The sequence below is a fragment of the Rhinolophus hipposideros genome, assembly GCF_964194185.1.
Source record: "Rhinolophus hipposideros genome assembly, chromosome: 9".
NCBI classification, from domain to species: Eukaryota; Metazoa; Chordata; class Mammalia; order Chiroptera; family Rhinolophidae; genus Rhinolophus; species Rhinolophus hipposideros.
The window spans coordinates 10575250-10598992 of record NC_138055.1 but is presented as its reverse complement, the minus strand read 5'-3'; the positions used below and the strand labels follow the sequence as shown (position 1 = coordinate 10598992).

The window sequence follows — 23743 nt, the reverse complement described above, 5'->3', positions numbered from 1 at the left end:
TTTCTTTAGTCTTCTCTCTCTCTGCCTTTAAGTAAGAAGCTTGGGCCAAATTTAAGTCTGATAAAGGACTGTTGTCTCCTACATCCTCTCCTCCTGACCACCACACTCTTCCCTCAAACTTCTCTTTTTTTTCCTTTTTTAAATTTAAAAATGTTTATTCTTTTTATCGTGGTAAAATACATGTAACACAATTTACCAACTTAACCACTTTTAAGTGTATAGTTCGGTGGTATTAAAAATATCAAATTGTTGTGCAACCATCACCACCATTCATCTCTAGACTTTTTTCATCTTGCAAAACAAACTTCTCTTGCTTCTAGCCCATCACTCTCCCAGTTTAAGTATTAGGATAAAGTTTGGCCATGTGGTAGCTTATTTTTAGAGATAATCCAATCCAAGCCAGATAGTTGGGATACTTTCTGCAAGCTTGAAAAACAGCTTATGTTTTCTGGTTACTTACTGTTTAAAATAAAACAAAACTAAACAGAAACCAAGCATACTTAATGCTGAAATGGAGCTTACCTTAGAACCACGTTCATTAAAGATTATTTCTACATCTAGGATTTTGCCAAACTGCTGCAGAGACAAAAATAAAAACATTTGTTTATGGTCAGCTTTTTATCCACATATTTCACTTTCTTCTGAAAAAGGAACAGTGTTTTTGTTTTTTAACTACTTATTTATTAGGTTGGTGCAAAGGTAATTGTGGTTTAAAAGTTAAAAATAATTGCAAAAAACGCAAATACTTTTGCACCAACCTAATAACTTCCATGTTTCTATCTGTTGGTAGGTCCCAATACCAGTTTCTGAGTTTTCTTCATCACCGAGCTGATAATTTCTCCTTTTTCAATTCACTCACGCCTCTATAATCTACCTCTAGATTGTGGAAGCTGTTTTCAGAAGATTTTCAGAGTTACCCGATTACATGCTTCTTCACATGGGCAAGATACTAGGGATTTTCCCAACTACATCTCTAATTTTTCAAATGTCTCAGTTTTAAGAAGTAAATCCTAAGTAGAAAGAAACACTACTGAAGGCTGTTTTAATCCCCCCCTTTTAATGTATGAAAGTAAATCATGTTCACTGTAAAATTAGAAAATATGAAAAAGGGGAAGCAAAAAAATGAACATCTTTAATCCCGCCATATTAGCCTTCGGGTACACAGCCTTTCTGGCTTTTCCTTAGGCATGTATCATTAAAGCAATGTTTCCAGATATTATTTTATTTTATTAATTTAATATACTATGAACAGCTTTCCAAGTCAATATATATCTGTATTATTTCTATAGGTTCCGTGTTATTTTCCATTGTACTTAAACATTCATGGACATTATGGATGATCCTACATATTTGCCACTTCTATCTTTCTGCAAATGAACATCATCAAGAATATTTTAAATAATACCTTTCTTTTGTAATTAAATATTTTAACATTTGAAAAATCAGACAAATCTAAAAAGCACAAAGCCTAAATAATTCTATTGTTAGGCAGCTAAATAGCTGACCAGAAGAGCATACACAAAACACAGTAATTATTTGGAGGAGACGTGTATATAAGGTGACAAAACTACCTGTCTTAATCAATACTTGGATGAACTCCATTGAAGAAATGTGCAGTAAATCTCCAGATATCTTTTTGGCTCACACTTCCCCTTGAGTACTGGACTCATATACCCAATTATCTATCTATTTAGCTTGAATTTCAAACCAGACTTTGAGAAATGTGTAAAAACTAAAAAATGAAAAGAGTAAAACAGAAACCATGTTTTGTCACTCGACTGAATCATTACTATCTTTATCAAAGAACATGTATTAAGAGCTCATTTTCTAGAGTAAGACTTGTGGGCTTGATTCCAGTTTCATCATTTAACAGAAAATTAGAAAAATCAAGGAAAGAGGAAAATGTCTGATTTTAGGTAGGAGGGCATTTTATTTTATTCCTATGCCTATCTTATAAAACTAAGATTTGGTGTTTTAGAGTTTGTTTTCTTTTAGATTTTCTAGTGTGTCCTTAAAATATCTTCCCAGAGTAAGGACTGCCTACCTATTGTGATTAAGGAAAATGAGGCTGAACAAAGCTATTCATCAAGTTTATAGAGCTAATAACATGGAAACAAAACGGAACCTGAAATCCCTGCTCTTTATTGATGCTACTGTCCTTCTAACCACATGGAAGGAGACAGGGCAACCAGGTATCCCCTGCAGGGAAAATTTTATTGTTTTGCACTTAGTGCCTTCCGGGAAGGGCGCCACGCATTTTAAGAAATCACTGATAACTGGCCGAGACAGATCTTCAATGGACACTATTTCTGACTTAAAAGAAAACACACTTCGGACAGATGAGTGTGTACTCCATTTTCATAGACCTCCAAAGATTAAGATTCCACATTATCTCTGGTAATTCAGTAGAGAACCTAATGACTCATACTCCTAGGAAGTTTCTTCTTTTTTTTTAGTTTCTTCTTAAATGTAAGTTAAATTCTCCAGGCTTCCCTTCCTATCTTCTGTTGCTGTCTCTTGTGTAGAGAAGGAGACCAGCTGGCTACCGTTTTCTGTGTAAAAGCTCTCTCAAGTACTTCAAAAGAACATCATTAAATCTCAACCCTGGCCTTGCCTTCAGTGTCAAACACATATCCAGGTAGTCAGCTGTGACAGAATTTTGCTCCAGGGTCTTGTCACCATGAAGTGGCCAGTCCATAAAGAAGGGCATTTGCTTTTCTGACAAAGCTCTAGGCAGCGATACTAATAAAAATTAAAAAAACCCCATTACTTCTTAGTCCTAGTTCAAATTAAGAGCTTGGTCAAATTAAAACAGGCAACAACACATGTGCCTAGAAAAAAAATTAAGATTCTCAGCAGTCATTCACTTTCCAGTCACATAAATCTTGGCTATTACAACACTTTGTTTTCATGACAGTGATTTCGGGAGGAAGTAAACAGCGAGAAGAACACAGCAGAGGTAGCAAACTAGCCCCCTCTGCCTGATATTAGATATGGTCTTGGAACTGTTGAATTATAAGCAAGGAAGTAAAAACAAAACACAGGTACTATCTGCTTTCACAGATATTATTTCATTTAATTCATAACACTCTGAAAGGTAGTGATTACTACCTTGTCCTGATTTTGTCACTGAAAGTCCAACATCCCAAGCAAACCGGGTCGCACCGTCACCTGTATACGTGAGAACGTGCAAGGCTGACGTCTACAATAAATAGACAGATGCTAGAAGAGTTTCTGATGAAAAGACCGACTGACTGTAGAATCTTTCTCAATCTATCTGTAGTTTTATCCTAAAGTACTAATGACTAATAAATATCTGGTGGATTCAATTATATTTGAACTGTAAAACCCACAAAAGGATTTCAGAGACTTACCCCAAACATCTGCCGGAGGTCAGGGTCCCGGAAACGGAAAGGAATATTAGAGACATGCAGTCGTTTAGGAGTGGATTTACTCTCTGAATTTTCACTACTTTGTGTCTGTGACTGCTGGCCGTCTGTCTGTGCTCCCCCTTCTGTCTGCTAAGCAAAGAAATAAACAACAGTGAACAAAAAATAAAGACAATTACTTACTTCACAAGAATGATGTAAAAATAGTTAAAGTCCTCCCCCATTCCAATCGTTCTCAGTGTGTCTTTAAGCAAAAATTACAGCTGTCTCTTCAAAGAGAAAAAAAAAAAAGATAGATAACTATGTTCAAAATGCTATGTTCAAAATGCTATAGTTCACAAACAAAATTTAGGTCTTTTGAATATTTAGTTACATTAGTTAAAAAAAAAAAAAAGGAAGGTAACAAAAACACTAAGTGACTTGCCCAAGATCACATGGAGATACATTAGGATAACTGAAGATACAAGAATAGTACCATTATTCTTAGATTCTTAATAGAGCTTTCTATAATCGAGATCTTTCCATTTTGAAAATGAGTCTGTTGTACTTAGTTGTGGAGAACACTGGGCTATCATTTCAGGAAATAAGGGGATATTTTAATATTTCATCCCCTCTATTAGTTCCAGAGTTTATGACTACTGGATTAGTAAAGTAGTTTAATATTATTTATGAAGAAGAGACACTTAGTGACAATGGGCACTTAAAAATTGAAGAAGCTTCTTACTCTGTAATTAATCTGTACTCTCCTCCCTCATTTCTGCAATTCCAGCTAACTTTATCATAGGAGAAACCAATCTTTCACGGCCCAGAGCAAGGCTGCATTGAGAAAATCTACTGGGAAAGGCTTTAAGGGACCCTGACTAATCAACTACACAGACATAAATGCTAGATCTGTGTATATTCACAAAGTGAAGGAGTATGAGTGTCAGGGTGCCTTTTTAATCATGATCTCTTCTGCAACATCCCAGGCAAGCGTTCATCTAATTTTTTCCCCAAAAAATCCTCAAAAAAGTTGCTATGTTGAGAAACACTTTTGACAAATATCTAACAGGTGTGACACATTCTAAGCATTCAAAAAATACTTATTTTGAAGTATTCATCTGGTAATTTAATAACCGTATGTTTTCCCTATTCTCTATGAAGTGCATGCCAAACCGGATGGCTCACTGAGCTAATTAAATCAACATACTTTTTAAACAGAAGTGAAACCTGCTGTTCCTATTATCTCAGTGGGGTTAGAACTGAGTCCTAACAGATTCTTCTGGATGACACAGACCAAAACACCTCCCTTCGACCCAATGTTCAACTACAAGAAACTGAGAATCAGAGCTCCTTTTGGCTCAAAGATGTCAGCAACCATCTTGAAACGAAGTTTGAAGACTTCAAAATATAAAAGATAATCAGGAATAAATTCTGAATGAATACCAGCTTTACAAGTGTTAATCTAAGTGATGATGGCTTTTATCTCATTCCATTCAGGCCTTCCAGATGGCTTAAATGTGCAATGATTCATGTGATATAAAAATAGCAGAAAAGGCAAGAGCTACGAAGCAACGTTCTGCGAAAGTGTAAGGTTTTCAATCATCAATCTGGGCACAATGAAGACTAAACAAAACAAATTCCATCCAAAGACAAAACTCACTAAGTTACTAGGACAGCGCCATGGACGCCCACGCAATAAGCATAATCACTCACAACTAACGCTCCTCCGGCACCTTCAGACTTGCCTCTCACATCGCACAGCAGGATCACATAAATGTTCTTCTGTCAGACTCGAAAACCACCAGACTGGATCTGCAGGATGTCAGTGTATCCCTCCGAGAAAGGTTCAAAAGACGGATTCTAGCTCCAAACCAGTTTTAAATATAACTTATATCTGTAGGCCCTGTAATCTGTAATAATGTATGTGAGGTGACAGGATAAATAAACTAATAATTACTTCAAAGTATGGTGCCCAAGCTACTTATTTGCTGCTCTTAAAATTTTTTTAACAGCCCTGGAGACACAATATAAGAGGACAGTTAGAAGCCCGATTGGTTAATTTTCAGGCGTTGTAGTGAACGCCTATATATTTTTAAAAGTATGAAATCTTTCATTTTAGAAAGATTGGCAAGTAGAAAAAGTGAACTATCATTTCCAAAATTCTCAAGCCTCCTGACTTAGTATAAATTTTTAAACTGAAGTTTAACATACAGATAGAAATGCACAGATCATAAGCATTACACCTGAATTAATTTGCACAAAGAAAATACACTGATGTAAACATCAAATTAGATCAAGCGACAGAACTCCAGAAGTACCCTCAGGCTCCAATCCAGTCACTCTTTTCCTCCCAAGGGTCACCACTATCCTGACTTCTAACTGCATAGATTAGTTTTGCCATTTTTGAACTTAAAAAAAAAAAAAAAGGGTTATCCCACAGTATGCACTCTTGTGTCTGCCTTCTTTTATACATATTTGTTATACATGCATTGCTATAATTCAGCCATTATTTTTTCATTTCATAAACCTACAGAATTTATTTGAATTACTTCCAGTTTTTGCCTATCAAGTCCCTTGTTACATATTTTATGGTGCACACTAGCATGCATTTCTGTTGGGCGTAGATGCACCTGGAAATGGATCTGCTGGGTCAAGGGTATGTGTAAGTTCAACCTTAATAGATACGTGGCTTTTCCTAAGTGGCTGTATTAACTTATACTCTGCATATGAGAGTTCTAGTTGCTCTAAGTATTCTCATTTTCATTCTAATTATTCTGGTGGCCGATAGCAGAATCACAATGTGGCTTTAATATGTTTTCTTCTCTTTAAAATTATGATCCTTTCTCCTTTCCACTTACAGAATTTTGTTGAAAAATTGGAATTCCTTGTAAAATAGCAACTATTTCTTAAGTATATACTATATGACAGACCCATGTCTAAGTCTTTCAATAGTAATTAATACTTAGTGTTTACTATTTACAGACACTGGCCAGCGTATTTTACGTCTTTAATTAATGTAATTCTTTCAAAAGCCTAACAGTAGGGTTTTTGTTTTGTTTTGTTTTAACTGAGAACATAATAGGTACTCTTTTTTTTTAAACCCTACTTTTCAGATAAGGATTCTGAGGAATAGGAAGACTGCCTAGGTAATGGAGCAGGGATTTGAACACAGGCAGTCTGGCTGTGTGTATGTATTTAACCACTATATTATATTGCACTTTAAATGTACTGTTTTTAAAAATTTTCCAACAATCTATGAGGCAGGTACTATTACTATCCCCGATTGACAGAGGCAGAAACTGTGGCATAGAGAGGTTAAGTTAGTTGCTCAAGGTCACATATGAAGTGGCAGAGTCTTAATATCAGCCTTTTTAACCTTTTTCGGAGAAATACACTGACATCCTGCAGATCCAGTCTGGTGGTTTTCAAGTTTGATTGAAGAAAGTTTATGTGCAATGTGACAGGCAAGTCTGAAGGTGCTGGATGAGAATTCCCAACGAGGCAGCCCAATTTCATGTGCTAAACCACTTACTTTCTTGCACTGTATCCACGCTCTCTTCATTTCCTCTCTTTAGAAGGCTGAACATGCGTGGATCCCATTTTCACTTTCTCAGGACCCTCACCTGACGGAGCATGACTTCTTCTGGGTGGAGGTAGGTACTGGGGGCAAGGGACAGGGAAAGCTCTACAAGAGGTGACATATATCTACACCTGGAGGGAAGAGGGGCAGGTCAGGCCACGAAGGGGAGAAAAAGCCAGAGGAAAGAAAACCAGCAAGGCACACTGAGATTTATGAAGGAAAAAAGCCAAAGAAGTACTGAACTGATACTCAAAGGAGCTGAACAGCAGATTTCTGTACAGAGCGGACTTAGGAATAGGAAATACACATTGAACGCAATGAAGTGAGATCATATTTCCCATTCGACATTCTCAACTTTAAGTTTACCTCAATATAGACTACTAATTGTTGAAACAGACAAATCAGAGAGAAAAGCAGAAAGTTTGTAGCCTTTATCTTTGTGAAAAGTGGACAGTTAAAACTGTTCTGGAGAAAAATCTCAGTCAATAAACATTGGTTTGCTGTATTTTCTATTGTTATTTGCTGAGCAACTTTACTGATGGTGTAAACAACATCCCAAGGTCCTGTCTTTCCTTCTGTGGTCATTTTCTGACCTAATTTATTCACTGGGCAGAGGATGAAACAGAAGAGGCTGGAGTCTGTGTCCTGAGAGTTTATACTGAGGACTGACAGCCGCACTGCTTGATGCAGTCCTATGACTAAAGTCCATGCATCTACTCTGTAAACAACGGGCCTCCCCACTGAGGTCCAGCTATCTGTCAACACGGCAGAGGAGCCCAGGGCTTGTTACACTGAAGAGCAAATCAGATTCTTGTCTCAAAACCTCATTCTAGAAACGAGGACTAAAACTGTTTTGTTTTGATAAACTTTCAAAATTCTTATAACTGGGAGATGAATTAATTGTTCTGATTTTTCCAGGAGACAATGAGAATATTTTAACTATTTATACATTGTGAACAAATGTTCTGTTATGGCCCGAAAGATAACTCTAAGCAATACAATATGAAGTATTATTTTCCAAGTCTCTACCGTAATAAGACATAACATATAATCTGAGATACTAAGGAATCTCCTGATTAATTTAGGAGTAATATTTTGATTTATGAATTATCCAATTTCTTCAATAATTAATTTTCCTCTGTTTTCTGAGATGTCTTCATTTCTTATTTTCACCTCTGTAAGGCTGAAGGGAAAGAGGAAAATTGATTCAGCACATAAATTTCTTGAGAATCTGATTCAAATCTAAACATCCATTAAGCCAAGTCATTTTTAAATGATAGTTTGACTAGGTATAGAATTCTAGGTTGAAAAAAAAACCTTTAGAATTTTGAAGGCAACTCTCCCGTATTGTCTAGCTCCCAGTGTTACTGTTGAGAAAGCCGAAGGCATCATGATTCCTGTCTCCTTGTATGTGAATTTTCCCCCATTCTCTCATTTGTAGACTATCCAACTATGTCTATCCAACAGTGATATGCTTAATGTGGGTTTATCTTATTTTGATATATTTAGCTAGGAATTTCATCTCTTTTAAGTTGGAAATTAATGTCCTTCAGTCCTGGAAAGTTTTCTTGAATTATTTCACTGATGATTCCACCCCATATATTTTGTCTTTCTCTCTTTCTGGAACTTGTATTATTAGATACTGGATATTCTGGACTGGTCTGCTAATTTTCTTACGTCTTTCTTGTATTTTCCATCTGTCTGCCTTTTGACTTTTTCCTGGGATACAAGTCTTAATCCATTATCTAAAAACTTTGGGGCCAAATGTATATCAGAGTCCAGAATTTTCAGGATTTTAAAAGGCAATAATGGTGTATAACCCATAATGTAAAACCTTCAATGACACTTGGGGCAGTGATAGTTCTTTAGCAAAATATATGCATATTCACATACATGGGATAAAGACTATATGTAGATTGTGAATTTTGCTGCAAATTAATGAAAAATCATTTGATTTTCAGAACTTTTGGATTTGTGGATAATTGTGGATAAGAGACTACAGACCTCTAGTCGGTTTCAATTTCTTTTGGATGGGAATTGGTCTTCAGTCAAGGTTTGTGAATCTTCCTCGTAAGATGAATTAGGTATTTTCAGTGTTATAAAGTTAGTCACATATAGTGCAAGGGACATGGTTCAGAAAACTGCAAAATTCAAGATTAAACTTACCAAAGTATAGTAGATGTTTCTATTAACTGCTGAAAGCAGAACTGTCGTGTAAATTGCCATATAATTCATGTAACTTTGAAATTAGGCAATTATTAACAACGTTTTCATTTAGGAAGATTCACATTGGTTTTATTAAAAGAACCAGATTGTGCCCCAAATGGAGTCCCTCATGCTAAGCCCCCTGTCAGCAAACCAAAACTTAACTAAATTTCTATGCTCCGTTCTCCCAGAAAAGGAAGGCCTAAGTCAACCAATCAACACTTGCCTACTCAGCACAAGTTATCTGACCGGGTTCCAAGATTTCTCTTTGCTCCATTTAAGAAAAGTAACCCCGCCTTAATCAATCAGCAAATGCCCAGTATATACAACTTCCTTGTTTCTGTTCCCTTCTGCCTATAAAATCTCGTCTTGTACAGCTCTTTGGAGCTCCTGTATATCTGCTAAATTGTTTGCTATCTGATTCATGAATCACTGATCAGTGTAATTTACTCAGTTGAATTTTGTTCTTTAACAGTTTAAAATTTGCCCAAAAGTAAAACTTCATTAATTTTTCTATATCCCACTATATCAAGTCTGAATGGTTCAAATTTGTATAAAATAAGACTAATGGATTTTATACCCAAGAAAATTTAATGGAAAATTCATTGACCAGAATATCTTTAAAAGTATTTAAAGGACATATGTGTGTATATGCTTCAAAAATCACAGTGCAGTATTTCCCAAAGGGTAGACTGCCAGTTCTGCAGGATATTAATTGGTATTTTGTAGAAAGTGGGTTTCTACAATACTGGACTGAACAAAGTTTATAGGTTTCTTGTGAATTTTAAAAAGGGAGAACTCACCTTTCTCCCCAAACATGTATTACACATATCATTCATTCATTCATTTTTGTAGAGCAGGCTATAAAATTCACTTTGAAAAATACTGTTTTAATCAGAATGGCTCTTAGGGCACTAGCTCCCAAGGCTGTGAAGGAAGAAAATGGCAAAAGAGAAAAGAAATATAATTGGATGGCCTGTTAATCTGTATTGTTTAAAAGTCAAGGGCTGCCTGTAACACTTTCTTTGAAATAATTATATACTAATAATATCATTGCTAATATTTATTAAACATTTACTATGTGCCAGGCATTACCTACTAAGGACTTGCTATTCATTTTCTCATTTAATCCTAAGAACAACACTATGTGGTAGGAACTATTATCGCCATTTTTACAGATGAGGAAAAGGGCATTAGAGTTATAATTCTCTTATGGTTACACATTTAGCAAATGGAAGAAGCAGCTGGGAGCTAAACTCAACTCAATCTGATATCCAGCGCTCAAGCTACCTAATCACAATATTGTATAATAAAAAAGTTTTTAAAAAAATACTTTTTCTAATTCAGTTTTTCCTGATAATACTTTAGACAGTGGGTTGGGACACTTTTCAATGTCACTTCACAGTGCCTTAAAAAAATAAGGAACTACAATCCATGCTGATCTACAAATTAGATCTGTTAGCATTTAAAGCATTTTTATAAATATTTATAATGGAATATATGATGGGTTAAAACATGGTAGAATTAGATCATGTGAACTTGTTAAAGAGTAAAAATGTCCTAGTATGATAGAATATTTTTTAAAACAGTGAAATCTTGGCCCATGTGCTTATTTACTAAAAATCAGGGTATTTCACAGTGCTAAAATAACTTAATAATAAAAACACTTGTGATATAGTAAATATTTTATCTAATGCCACCATCAAATAATTTGGAGGGGTGTAGAAAACAGAATTTACTTCTATATAGAACAATTTTTTATTTGAGGAAAATTACTTTTAGACTTAGTTATTTTAAAGGGAAATGCCTAAGCATTTCTTCCATGTATTTGAATACTGCCATGACAAGTGAAATTCTGAGAATCTAGTCCTGTCTGGGCATTTAAACATAAACTAACATTGTTTACCAATAAACTAGTAATTCAGTTTTCTTCAGAAAATCTCTAATTCCATTTTACAGTGGGTCAAAGTGCTATAAAAAGGAATTACAAAAGGCATCATTTGTATATGTAATATCATACACTGATTATCAATTCATACTGTGAAACAAAACCCAGTATCACACTGTTAACCAAAAATCACAGCAAGTCACTTATTTTTATAAACAGGAATTAAGAATTATATAAAAGTTACATGTAATATATACTAGTGAAACACACATAGATGATCACTTCCAATTTTAAAAACTTTATGCTTAACTGATTCTTTAATTTTAATGTACATTGTCATTTTAGAATGAAAGAAATCTGTTAGCATGTTCTAAGTTCATAGGTTTCAAGTTGAGGAGTGAGTGGAAGCTAAGAAGATAAGACCATCCCTCTGGATGCCTTTTTATGTTTTATAATTTGCATGGGGAGGCAGAAACAAAGCTTGATGGGAAGCAGATTTCCTGAGTCTCAGCTCTGTTACCAGCTAGCGGAACCTCATTCAAGCCACTTAAGACTGCTGACCTCTGCTGTCAAAGGAAGGCATAAGATGATTTCTAAAATTCATTTCAGCTTTAAAATCCAGTGATTCTAATCAGAGTTTACTGACTTCAAAAGATAGCACAAAATATTTACGAAAAATGTACAACTCTCGTAGACAGGATAAGAAAAACCAGGCCTTCCAATTAAGCACGTCTTCATCCTCACCCTAACCTGGAGAGCGGTAAGGCTCAGCAGAGCCCAGTATTACTGTTGCTAGCACTTTTTAGGTATAGTTTCTTTTGGGGAGGATGAGTAAACAAAATAATGAAGGCTAGCAAAGGAGAAGCAGCAATAATCAAGAAGTTAACAATAGGAATGTTCTAAACGAATGTCTTGAGTCTTACATGAACCCAAGGGCAATGTTCTCTATTTGAAAATATCCTTGCCAGGCTCTGAGTGTGGTTTTCTGTACAATTCTGGGCATTCTCAGACCAGGATACAGTTTTCTCACGGATCCCACTTTGAAAGTGCCAAATGGCTTATAGGCATCAAAACTCCAGAGCTGGAGGGCACAAGTAATTCTACTTCAGGGTAAATTGATAACGAGCGTAGATCGGGTAGGTTCAACATCCTCTACCTTTTATTACTTTGGGAAAAGATGAGGCCCCTCTTGGAAAAGCAGACGGCTGGATGAATGCATTCCCTTGCAGTCCCAGGTCTCTAACTTTAGCCTGGAAAGAGAACATGCTAATGATAGCACCTCTGCTGAAGGCTGAGCATGATACGGCCCAACGACATGCAATGTAACAGAAAGATTTGGGCTCCTTTTTCCCTGTTCCGTTCCAGAGGTCCTCATTTGGACAAATGGGCTGTGACTTCTTGGCTATGTTTTTTTAGAGGGTCACCAAATCCACAAGGCACCTTCAAGTAAGGGAGTCAGCGGGGAACTCCAAGAGAGGATGGGTAGACTGATCTTCGGATAGCAGAGAAGTACAAGAAACTCTGGCTTCAACTCCAGAGAAAGGGTGCATGACAAAGTAAAGGAACTAAGGATGACAGACAGTATGGAGTCTGAGCTGCATTTATTAAGAGCTGTGCTTGCAGGCACTCCAGTGAGTAGAGCTGTCAAGTCTCCAGCTGACTAATACCGCAAGGTGACCCCTCAGCTCTCTCCTCAAATCTCGGCTTCAGGTCTACCAACGACTCTGTTCAAGTGCTTTCAAAGATACAACTAACATCAACTCTACCAATCAATCAAAGATGCTAACTCTGCCTTTATAAGCTTCTTTTTTTCATTCAACAAACACTAAACACATATACCAAAGGGAGCAATAAAAGGAGGACAAGTAATAGTTCCTGCCCTCAAGAAATACATAATCTACTAGGAAGGCAGAATACATATACAAATATAAACCTCACATCTGAAGATTATTCCCCAAAGCTTGTTTACTTCAAATACTTCAGTGATTTATGCCTGCTGACATTTATAAAGATATCTAAACATGGAGGGACTGAGGTCCTTTCTTCTCTGCAGGCAGGCGCAGTGATAATCAAGTCTCTGCAGACCCAGGTGGGGGACCCCCTGACGGCTACCTCTTTTGCTAATGCACAGCATGGGACCAACCGACTGTCAACAAGCTCTCATCTTAAGAGTGCAAGAAGTTTCTAGTCCAACGTTAAAATCAATTTCTAAAATACATTTTAGAAATAAAACTCCAGATATCATTGCTTATTTCTCATTTTTGTATGAGAAGTCCTTTCTTTCTGTTCTCTCCATCAACAAGATGGAATTATCCAACACGAACAAGATCTATTTTAAAATACAGCTGTAACTCACAATAAAAAGCACAAATAAGTGACAACAATTTGGACAGCCAATTTAAAAAGACAGTTGAAAGCAATTATCTTGAAGAACTATTTAAACAAGTAATTTCCAAAGCATTTCTAATTTATTCTCACTACAACCCTGTCAGCTGGGCATTATTAGTTTCACTGATAGACGAGGAAACTATAACTTGGGCAGTAAAATGATTTATTCAAGATACAGTTATTTCATAAGGATCACACAATCTTTGACTCTGATCTCATTTTACTCATCCAATCAGCTGTCAAATCCTGTATATTCTACCTTCAAAATTTCTCTTTAATTCATCCCTCCTCTACATAACCACTGCGAACCCCCAGTCCAGAATCTCATTATCAATTCCAAACACAAGACTCTTTCCTAACCAGTCTCCCTGCTTCTCTACTCATCTTGTATACGCAATAGATTAATCCGGAAGCACAATTCTCTTACATACTCTTCCCAATCTGTACTCAGAGACCCTTCTCCCCACCTTATTTTCCATTAGTATGGACCAAACACCCAAAGCTTCAGCCCAATGAAAAGCCATGCTTTTATTCAGACAGTGTGATCCTTCGCATTCCTCCAACTTCGCTTTGAGAAATGACTTTCCTATTCTTCCCACCGCCATCCCCGCATGTGCAAATTCTAATCACTGTCAATACAGGCCCAGATCAATATCATCTCCACCAGGAAGCCTCAGCTTCTCTCTCCTCAGAACTCCCCTGGCACACCTGTATCTTCTTTCACTTTTTTCCTACAGGAAGTATTTACTGAGCAATTATTAAGTACCAGGTATTGTGATAAGTCAGAAATGCAAAATGAAAAAAAGAAAAGAAAAAAAATGAACAAAGAGAACTCTGTCTTTAAAAGTTAGGGAGATATATTGTAATAGCTATGTGCTATGTCAGAGGGGTAATAGACTTGGTGGGGTTGTCACTTTGTGACAGGTATAAATGTCTTATTATGTTTTTTGTACACCTGAAACTAATTATAAAATTTTTAAAAACGTTGGCGAGGGCCGGCCCGGTGGCTCAGGCGGTTAGAGCTCCATGCTCCTAACTCCGAAGGCTGCCGGTTCGATTCCCACATGGGCCAGTGGGCTCTCAACCACAAGGTTGCCAGTTCGATTCCTCGAGTCCCGCAAGGGATGGTGGGCTGCGTCCCCTGCAACTAAGATTGAACATGGCACCTTGAGCTGAGCTGCCCCTGAGCTCCCGGATGGCTCAGTTGGTTGGAGGGCATCCTCTCAACCACAAGGTTGCTGGTTCGACTCCCGCAAGGGATGGTGGGCTGTGCCCCCTGCAACTAGAAACGGCAACTGGACCTGGAGCTGAGCTGCGCCCTCCACAACTAAGACTGAAAGGACAACAACTTGAAGCTGAACGGCACCCTCCACATCTAAGATTGAAAGGACAACAACTTGACTTGGAAAAAAGCCCTGGAAGTACACACTGTTCCTCAATAAAGTCCTGTTCCCCTTCCCCAATAATAATAAAAAAAAAAAAAAAAAAACGTTGGGGAAACAAAAGTGAACAAAAACATCCTACCTTATAAGTTCCACAAAAAGTGGTCAGCTCAGGAGTCTGCCTGAGCCTTAACTGAGGCATCCACAAAGCTGGTTTGCCTGGGAACGGCAGGTGAGGCTTCCCAGCAGAGCTGAGCCTCGGACTGAGCGGGAAAAGACGCACAAGTCCCTAAGAGGACTGATGCACATACACGTTACCGTCTGTTGCTGAGTTGGGGGGGTGGAGGGGGAGAACGCAGAGTACAGACTCTGAATTCCCCAACCGTGAATCCCCTAACATAACACAAAGGGCTATCTTATGAACAACAATAAAATACTGTTGTGGAAGCAATTTTTAAACTGAAAAGTATTACGCAAATTGAAGGGTATCAGTTATTTATAAATAGCGATGCTTCCTATCTACCTTTTGAATTTAATTGGCCACAGGAATTACCAGACCCATTTTAAGAAACATAATTAGATAGCAAAAGTTTAACAAAATAATCTATAATATTGTCAAATCCAGGTATTATGATATACTACTCAATCTCTCTACACACACATCCCCTTGGAACACACACGTGTACAGCTTCTAAAGGCTTAAACACAACAAATTCACATTCACATTTAAAAATACACTTAAAAATATAAGAAGTATCTTCAACCAGAGCTTCCCAATAATTTCCCATTTTATTGCTGGCAACTTTCTAAATTACAGAACCTGTGCTATCTCTGTTTGTAGATACAACTCTAAGGAGATTTTCCATTTTCTCCTCAGCACCAATAAATTCACAATCTATAGTATACACACGGATTCCTAATTTTATGTCAATGTTTCTTTAGGAACTCAAATTAATTGATACAATGCCAAATTATATAGTGAATAGTTTCTAATATGGTTGAGGAACAGAAAGTCTTAACTGTATATATTTATTACATTCAGGGACAGACTTGCCCTTAGCACTGTCATTAGAAACAATCTGGTGGTCTGAAACAGTGGGAAACGGTGGCAATAAGGAAAACAAGAGAAAGGGAAATGGGCAGTGGTGAGGAGGTGCAGTGAGTAACTGAACTACCATGAAATGATTCAGAGAAGGAACTTTTGGCTATGATGGCATGAGCTGCTCAGTGAATCCTCCCCTCAAAACAATGCAACATGAAGAAAAACGTTGAACAGAAACGTTTTCAAACATTGAAAAACGTTGAACAAAACTGCACAAAAGTGTCCAACAGTCATGTTAGGATTCTGGAAATCACTCAGAGAATAATAAACATAGAGAATAATAAACAGAATAATAAACAAGAGAAATTTCTTGAAAAATTGCTAGAGCTTAGTATAAGATCAGCAGGCGTTTACATACTTATCGCCTGGGCTAAATCCACCCCTAACCCCACCCCCCCATCTCTCAGCTCTGCTGGGAGAACTAGGCTTTAGCACAGGGCTGGGGCCACAAAAACCAGGAGCTCTGTTGCCAAAAGGGGTAGACTCAATTGGTGCACTGGATGGTGGGGGTGGGGAGGGCAGTAGGTAAACCACACCTTTGTCAGCTAAACGTAGCAAACTTGGTAGGAATCTAACAGGGGAAATACAGTTCTTCTAGCTTGAGGTGGTCTAACTGGGTGATTGGTGGGAGACCCTGGAAATGTGAGACTCACAGAACAGCTGAATATGCTCTCCTCACTTTCCTCACTGACTACGCAACTACACTGATGAGGAGCGGAGACAGGGATGGGGCCCAAGAGAAAGAAAAATCCAAAGCAAACTGGCTTAACTCTGAATGAGTTTCCCAACCCACAGGGAGAAGGACTGACAGAGGGTGGAATGAAAGCTTTATAAGCTTCAGTTGCTCAAGCATAACCTCTGCCCAAATCACTGGCTGACCACTAAGCTATGGAGACAGGAGTGACTTCTAACCAGGCTAAAAAGTCAAAATGAGAGTGAAAATCACTAAGCAGAAACATCGGTGGCTGAACACCACGGAGTACTCACATTCTACAGTTTAAGTCCAGGCAAATGATTTAACACACACATATACAAACCTTATCATGGCTTAAAGACTACATAAAGCTCTTCTTCTGATAATCTGATACAGAAATGGCAAAAAGAAATCTAAAAACTAAAGATAGATCTTTCTATGCAAAGCACAGAACATTTTTATCTTTGGAAATATACCACGCAATCCCACAAACAATGTGATACAAGGTGTGATCAAACAATACAGTGAATTTAAAAAACATTTATTACAGTAAAAGAAACATTGCTATCAATCCCCTTCAAAATACTTCCCCTAGCTTTGAACACACTTATCCCATCACTCTTGCCACTTTCCGAAGCAGTTGTGGAAGTCCTCTTTCGTGAGTTGTCCTGTTGTGCTGCCTCGATGTCCTGAATCATTTTGACTTTGGGGAAGAGCCAGAAGTCACACGGTGCCAGAGCCAGTGAATAAGGAGATGAGGATACACCGTAATGTTGACAGAAATTGCCGTAACAGAAGTGATGTGTGACACTGAGCATTGTAATGATGGAGGACGATTTATAGCACAGTTTAAAACATACCTTTTCTCAACCGTAGCTCACACCCAACTGACTCCACCAAACAAGTTGAAATTAGTCACACACTATTAGTAAGGTTCAACACTCCACTTCCTGTATTGAAGATCCTTGCCCCTCCGTTGGATGGCACTCAGCAGCAGCATTCACTGTATTTTGCGATCACAACAGAAATGCTCCGTGTCACACATCACTTCTGGTACGGCAATTTCTGCCAAATAAAAACATTACAGTGTGTCCTCATCCACTTTATTCATTAGATCTGGCAACCATGCGACTTCTGGTTCTTCCCCAAAGTCAAAATAACCATGAAAGGTAAACGTTTTGAATCAATTCAGGACGTCAAGGCAGCCAAGACAGTGCAACTAAAATAACTCACAAAAGAGGACTTCTAGAACTGCTTCAGAAAGTGGCAAGAACATTGGAATAAGTATGTTCAAAGCAGGGGGAAGTATTCTGAGAGGGATTAATGGCAATGTGTCTTTTACTGTGATAATTTTTTTTTAATTTAAACATTCACTGTATTTTTTTGTCACACTTCATATGTGTGACACATACCTATTGTTAATTTAAGACATTTCCTTTACTTTTAGCAAATTAGTAGTAAGAGGTAGGCTGGGGCCAAGGATTAGTAAACCAAGTACAGAGTTTGGATTTTATTCTGAGTATATTAGGGAATCAAGAGAGTTAAGCAGGGAAATAGCATTATTTTCATTAAAAAGAAAAAAACCCAAAACGTTATCTTGGATGCTATGTGGAGGATGGAATGTTAGGCAGCGGTAATATAGGAAATAAGTGATGAGGCTTGGGTTAGAGTGGTAACGAAGATGATAAACACCTTACATAAATTAAACTCTTTAAATCTCCTAACAGCCTAGTTAGGAGGCGGGTACTAGTCTTCATTTTACAGACAAGCAAGCCAAGGCAGAGAGTAAATTACTAGCCGAAGGTCATACTGCTAAGTAGGGCCACACTGGCACTCAAATCCAAGAACTTGGGCAGAAGAGCTGAGGTCTTAGTCATCCACACTATCCAGCTACATTCTTAAGATAAAGAGACTGAGGAAACAAAATGTTTTAGAGTTATGGTTACCACGCCTTGCTAATGAACTGAATGTAGACACGAAGTAAATAAAGAATGACGGATAGGTTTTGCTTAAGCAACTGGATGAATTTAGTAGTATAGTTCTATACAGAGAGGACAGAAAATAAAAGGAAAAGGGGTCCTAGGATGCAGGCCTGGAGTACTGCAACACAGAAAAACTGAACAAAAAAAGAGGAACCAGGAAAAGAAACTAAGAAAGAACTTCTAGTGCTTAGGAGGAGAAGAGGGAGTTGTCACAAAAGCCAAGACACGAAGTCTTTCCAGGAGGAGGAAGGAGGCTGTGTGGGACGCTGCTGAGCAACTGTGTACGATGAGAACAGAGAAGGGACCAGGAGATTTTGCAAAATTCAAGTTCCCGGTGAAGTGGAAAAGAGCAGCACCCCTCTAAGTGTACCCTCACGTTTGCACTTACCTTCTTATACTGTCTGTTCCACCTCTGGGCTGTAAACTCCTGGGTGGGGACTGCTGAGTTGTAATTCTAAGTCCTATCTTCTAATTACAACACTTAGAGTAGAAGTGAAATTACATAAATGCTACGTAGACTAATGTAAGTGCTAAGTTAATTCAAATCCTACCAGGGTTTCTGGTAGGGTAATTACAGTGAAGATTTCAAAGACGACACCCAGCCTTCCACTTTCCATCTGCTAGTTCACATACCGTAAGAGACCCGTTCTGTGTGCTGGGTGAGTTGCTGCTCTGCTCCCCATGGGCCTGCGTACTTCCGTAGAGTGTCAGGTTATGCTCACTGGTCTGGCCGCCGTAGTCCTGAGTGTGTGGCACTCCGTATTCTGTGGGGATTCCATTCTGCGGAGGTGGCGGAAACGGGATGGCAGTAAACGGCTGAACCATTGCGTCAGGAGTTGTTGTTGGCTCCTGGTTACCCTAAAAGAAACAGTGAGAGAGCGAGGAAAGAAGAACAAAAAGTGACTTTAAATTCTCATTACATAACTATTTTTAAGGTGAGTATATAAAGTTTTCTGAATATTCTCTCACTGCTCAGGTAGAACACTTACTGCCTCAGGACTGGGGAAAATATTGCTGTACATATACACACATACATACAGATGCATGTAGATACAAACACACAGCCAACTTCAGTCAATTTGTGGTACCGGACAGGCCCATGACCATATTAAGGTTGACTAGTTACCAAAGGGTCAGAAATTTTCCTTTAAACCAAGTTTTAAAAAAATGCGAAGAAATTTCTCATATCAGATCATTACTAGTATTTTCCTTAGGACACTCTATTGCTTCAGTGATTCTTAGGGGAAAACAAATCAATTTCATTAGATCACAATTCACAGAAACAGGTAGAATGACATTACAAATTAAATTCTCCAAACCAGACAATGTAGACCTCTAGATTTTAAGAGCATGGAGTTCAGAAGGAAGTATATTATTAAAAAATGAATCTTTGCATTTCAAGGTAGAGATTTATTTACATCTTGTCTACTAGGTTAATAGTAATATTAAAAACACACATACACAAAAAAACCCTTAACTTAGAAATACTAGAAACAGACAAAAAATTCCCCTGGCAAAAAAACTTGAACGAGTTTTTCACAATTACTGCTAGCACTACCAGGCTGACAACATACACAATATCCATTCTCAGATGCTTACTTGGGATCCAGTGTGATATGTATCAATAAAGAATATGCAGTAACTACAGGAAACCCTTAGAAGCTATTTTGGCTCCATAGCCCCTCTCCTACTTGTGCTCTGGCTTTAAGTTCAGATACAAAAGAGGTGTTTAAATCTGTGTAAGAGATTTGGCGAAGTCCTCCCTTCTCAACAACTGACCTCCTAACTTCCCATTTTACTCCATGAAAAGCAAAGCCATTAGGTTACTGAAGATATACAAGTCTGCAAAGTCTTGGGCCACTGTCCTGGAAGTACTTGGCAGAGACGGCCAAATGCTTCAAAATGTTAGCACTTGGAAAAACTCCCTCCCACCCCATATTTTAGACACCGAATCATTAGGGATCAAAGAAAAATCTGGGTTTACGTCACGCGGTTTCCCTCATAGTCATGAGCCATCACTCCCTTCAAACAAGGAAGTAATCACTCTTTCTCTCTCAGTCCCAATTTTCACCTCAATTCAAGAGCAAATTATGAATTTGACCTCAAAGGCAAGGGAAGTAAAAGCTAAAACAAACGAACGGGATTATATCAAACTAAAAAGCTTCTGCCAGATGGCTCAGCTGGTTAGAGTATGAGCTCTGAACAACAGGGTTGCTGGTTCGATTCCCACGTGGGTCAGTGAGCTGCACCCTCCACAACTAGATTGAAGACAACGAGCTGCTGCTGAGCTTCCAGAGGGGCGGCCTGATGGCTCAGTTGGTTAGAGCGCGAGCTCTCAACAACAAGGTTGCTGGTTCAATTCCCACATGGGATGGTGCGCTGCACCCTCTGCAACTGAAAAGATTGAAAATGGCAACTGGACTTGAAGCTGAGCTGCGCCCTCCACAACCAGATTGAAGAACAACTACCTGGAGCTGATGGGCCCTGGAGAAACACACTGCTCCCCAATATTCCTCAATAAAATTTATATTAAAAAAAAGCTTTTGCATAGCAAAGGAAATCGACAGAGGCAACCAATCGAATGGAAGATATTTGCAAACAATGCCTTTGATAAGGGGCTAATAATCCAAAATATATGAGGAACTTATACAACTCAACAACAAAAAACAATGGGCAGAGGACCTGAATAGACATTTTCCAAAGAGGACATACAAATGGCCATTAAACATGAAAAAATGCTCAACATCACTAATCATCAGAGAAATGCAAATAAAAACCACAATGAGATATCACCTCACCCCAGTCAGAATGGCTATCATCAACAAGACAAATAGTAACAAGTGTTGGAGAGGCTGTGGAGAAAAAGGAACCCTCATACACTGTTGGTGGGAATGCAGACTGCTGCAGCCGCTATGGAAGGCAGTGTGGAGGTTCCTCAAGAAATTACGAATAGAATTACCATATGACCCAGCAATCCCTCTCCTGGGTATCTACACCAAAAAATCTGAAAACATTTATCCATAAAGATATATGTGCTCCGATGTTCATTGCAGCTTTATTTACTGTGGCCAAGACATTGAAACAACCAAAGTGTCCTTTGACAGAAGATTGGATAAAGAATCTGTGGTATATATACACAATGGAATACCACGCTGCCATAAGAAAAGATGAAATAGTGCCATTTGCAACAACATGGATGGATCTTGAGATTATTACGCTACACAAAGTAAGTCAGAGAAAAAGTAGAGAACCATATGACTTCACTGATATGTGGGATATAAAAGTGAAAAGCAACAAAGGAACAAGACAAACAAACAAAGAAACAAAAACTCATAGACACAGACAATAGTTTAGTGGTTACTAGAGGGTAAGGGGGGGTGGTAGAAGAGGGTAAACAAGGTCAAATATATGGTGATAGAAGGAGAACTGACTGGGTGGTAGACACCAATGCGATATACAGATGATGTAGAATAGAATTGTACACTTGAAACCTATGTAACTTTACTAACCATTGTCACCACGATAAACTATAATAATAATTAAAAAAGAGTGGATTCTCTACCTACTGAGAGCTGCAGGAAACTGAACTTTCAGCAGCATTTTCTAAACATCATCCCGGGCTTTCAACATTAACTTGATGGCCATTACATTCATACTCTCCCAAACAAAATGAATCCAAAACTGCAGAGAGATCTCACACTATTTTTAAAGGAAGGTTCAACCATCATTACAGAATAACAATCAGTTATTCTGCAAAAACTAAAACAGAACAAATCTACAAAGGCTGTTGTAAATGGAGAAATAGACGATCATGGATTGGAAAGCGTGATGTTCTCAAGAGGACTGCGCACTTCAAATCCCACACGCACCTGCTCAAAATCTCAGCAGGTACTTTTGCAGAAATTGATAAAGTTGTTACGAAAATTTATATGGAAACACAAAGGACCTAGAATAGGCAATTTTGAAAAAGAACAAAAATTGGAGGACTTACACCTGATTTCAAGACTTATTATAAAGCTACAGGAATCAAAACAGTGTAGTACTGGCTTAAAGGTAGACAAAGAGAAGAATAAAATAGAAAAGAAACCAGAGACAGATACATGCACATACAATCTATATTAAGGCATTGAATCAATTCAATGGGGGAAAGACAAGTCTTTTAAAAAACAGAAAAACTGAATATCCAACGGAAACAATATAAACCACACCTCTTATCTCATATATGCAAAAGTTAACAGACCTAAATATTAGGGCTAAAACTATAAAAGTTTTAGAAAAACATAGGAATATCTTCACAACTTCATAATAACAAAGGATTCTTGGAACACAAAAAACAAGAATTCTTGAAGAAAAAACTGGACTTCATCAAAATTTAAACATTTCTGCTCTTTGAAAGGCACCGTTAAGATAATAAAAAGACAAGAAGAGATCAGACAGTATTCACAATACATATATCTCACAAAGGACACATACCCAGAATGTAGAAAGAACTGTTACAAATCATAATGCAAAGAACAAAGCATTTTTTAAAATGGGTTAACGACTGACAACTTCCCACAGAAAGATATACCAATGGGCAGAAAATACACGAATGGGTAGCTCAACATTAGTCATTAGGGATATGAAATTAAAACCAAAAGAGATACCATTTTACACCAGAATGGTTAAAAGACAAAACTGCAAATGTCGACAAAGCTGTGGAACAACAAGAACTTTCATACATTGCTTATCAAAATGTCAAATGGCATATCCACTTTATAGAACTGTTTTGCAGTTCCATTTTTTTATCAAGTTAAAATACTCCTTACATATACCCAAAAGAAATAAAAGCGTATGTGTACAAAAACACTTGTATGAGAATGTTCATGGAGGCCTTATTCATAATAGCCCCAAGCTGAGATCAACCGTACTGGAATCAATAGGAGAACAGAAAAACAAATTGTGATCTATTCACAAAATGGAATACACACAGAAAGGAATGAACTTACAACATGGATGAATCCTAACAGTGTTGAATGAAAAGAAGCCAGACACACAAAAAAATACCTACTGTGTAATTCCATTCACTTGAAGTATAAGAAAAATAATAGGAAAAACTAATCTATAGTAACAGAAATGAGAAAGTAGTTGTCTCTTTTCTGGGAGGTAGCG

The 23743-nt window shown here is 37.7% G+C and overlaps 1 protein-coding gene across 50 annotated transcripts in view; it reads right to left on the bottom strand.

Moving 5' to 3' along the window:
- The window catches only part of RBFOX2 (RNA binding fox-1 homolog 2), a 257128-nt gene that overhangs the window by 37067 nt on the left and 196318 nt on the right, over nucleotides 1-23743 (bottom strand). For 30 of the 50 annotated variants that reach the window (XR_013994025.1, XR_013994026.1, XM_081060025.1 and 27 more), the window contains 3 exons: nucleotides 19226-19450; nucleotides 3375-3521; nucleotides 523-576 (listed from right to left, as the gene is read on the bottom strand). Coding sequence is in view for 48 of the 50 variants with exons in the window: in XM_081060025.1 (XP_080916151.1) it covers nucleotides 523-576; nucleotides 3375-3521; nucleotides 19226-19450 (426 nt within the window). In the remaining 2 variants the exon portion in view is untranslated. The remainder of the gene's footprint in view (nucleotides 1-522; nucleotides 577-3374; nucleotides 3522-19225; nucleotides 19451-23743) is intronic. The other 20 variants (XM_081060002.1, XM_081060029.1, XM_081060027.1 and 17 more) reach the window with 1 other exon arrangement.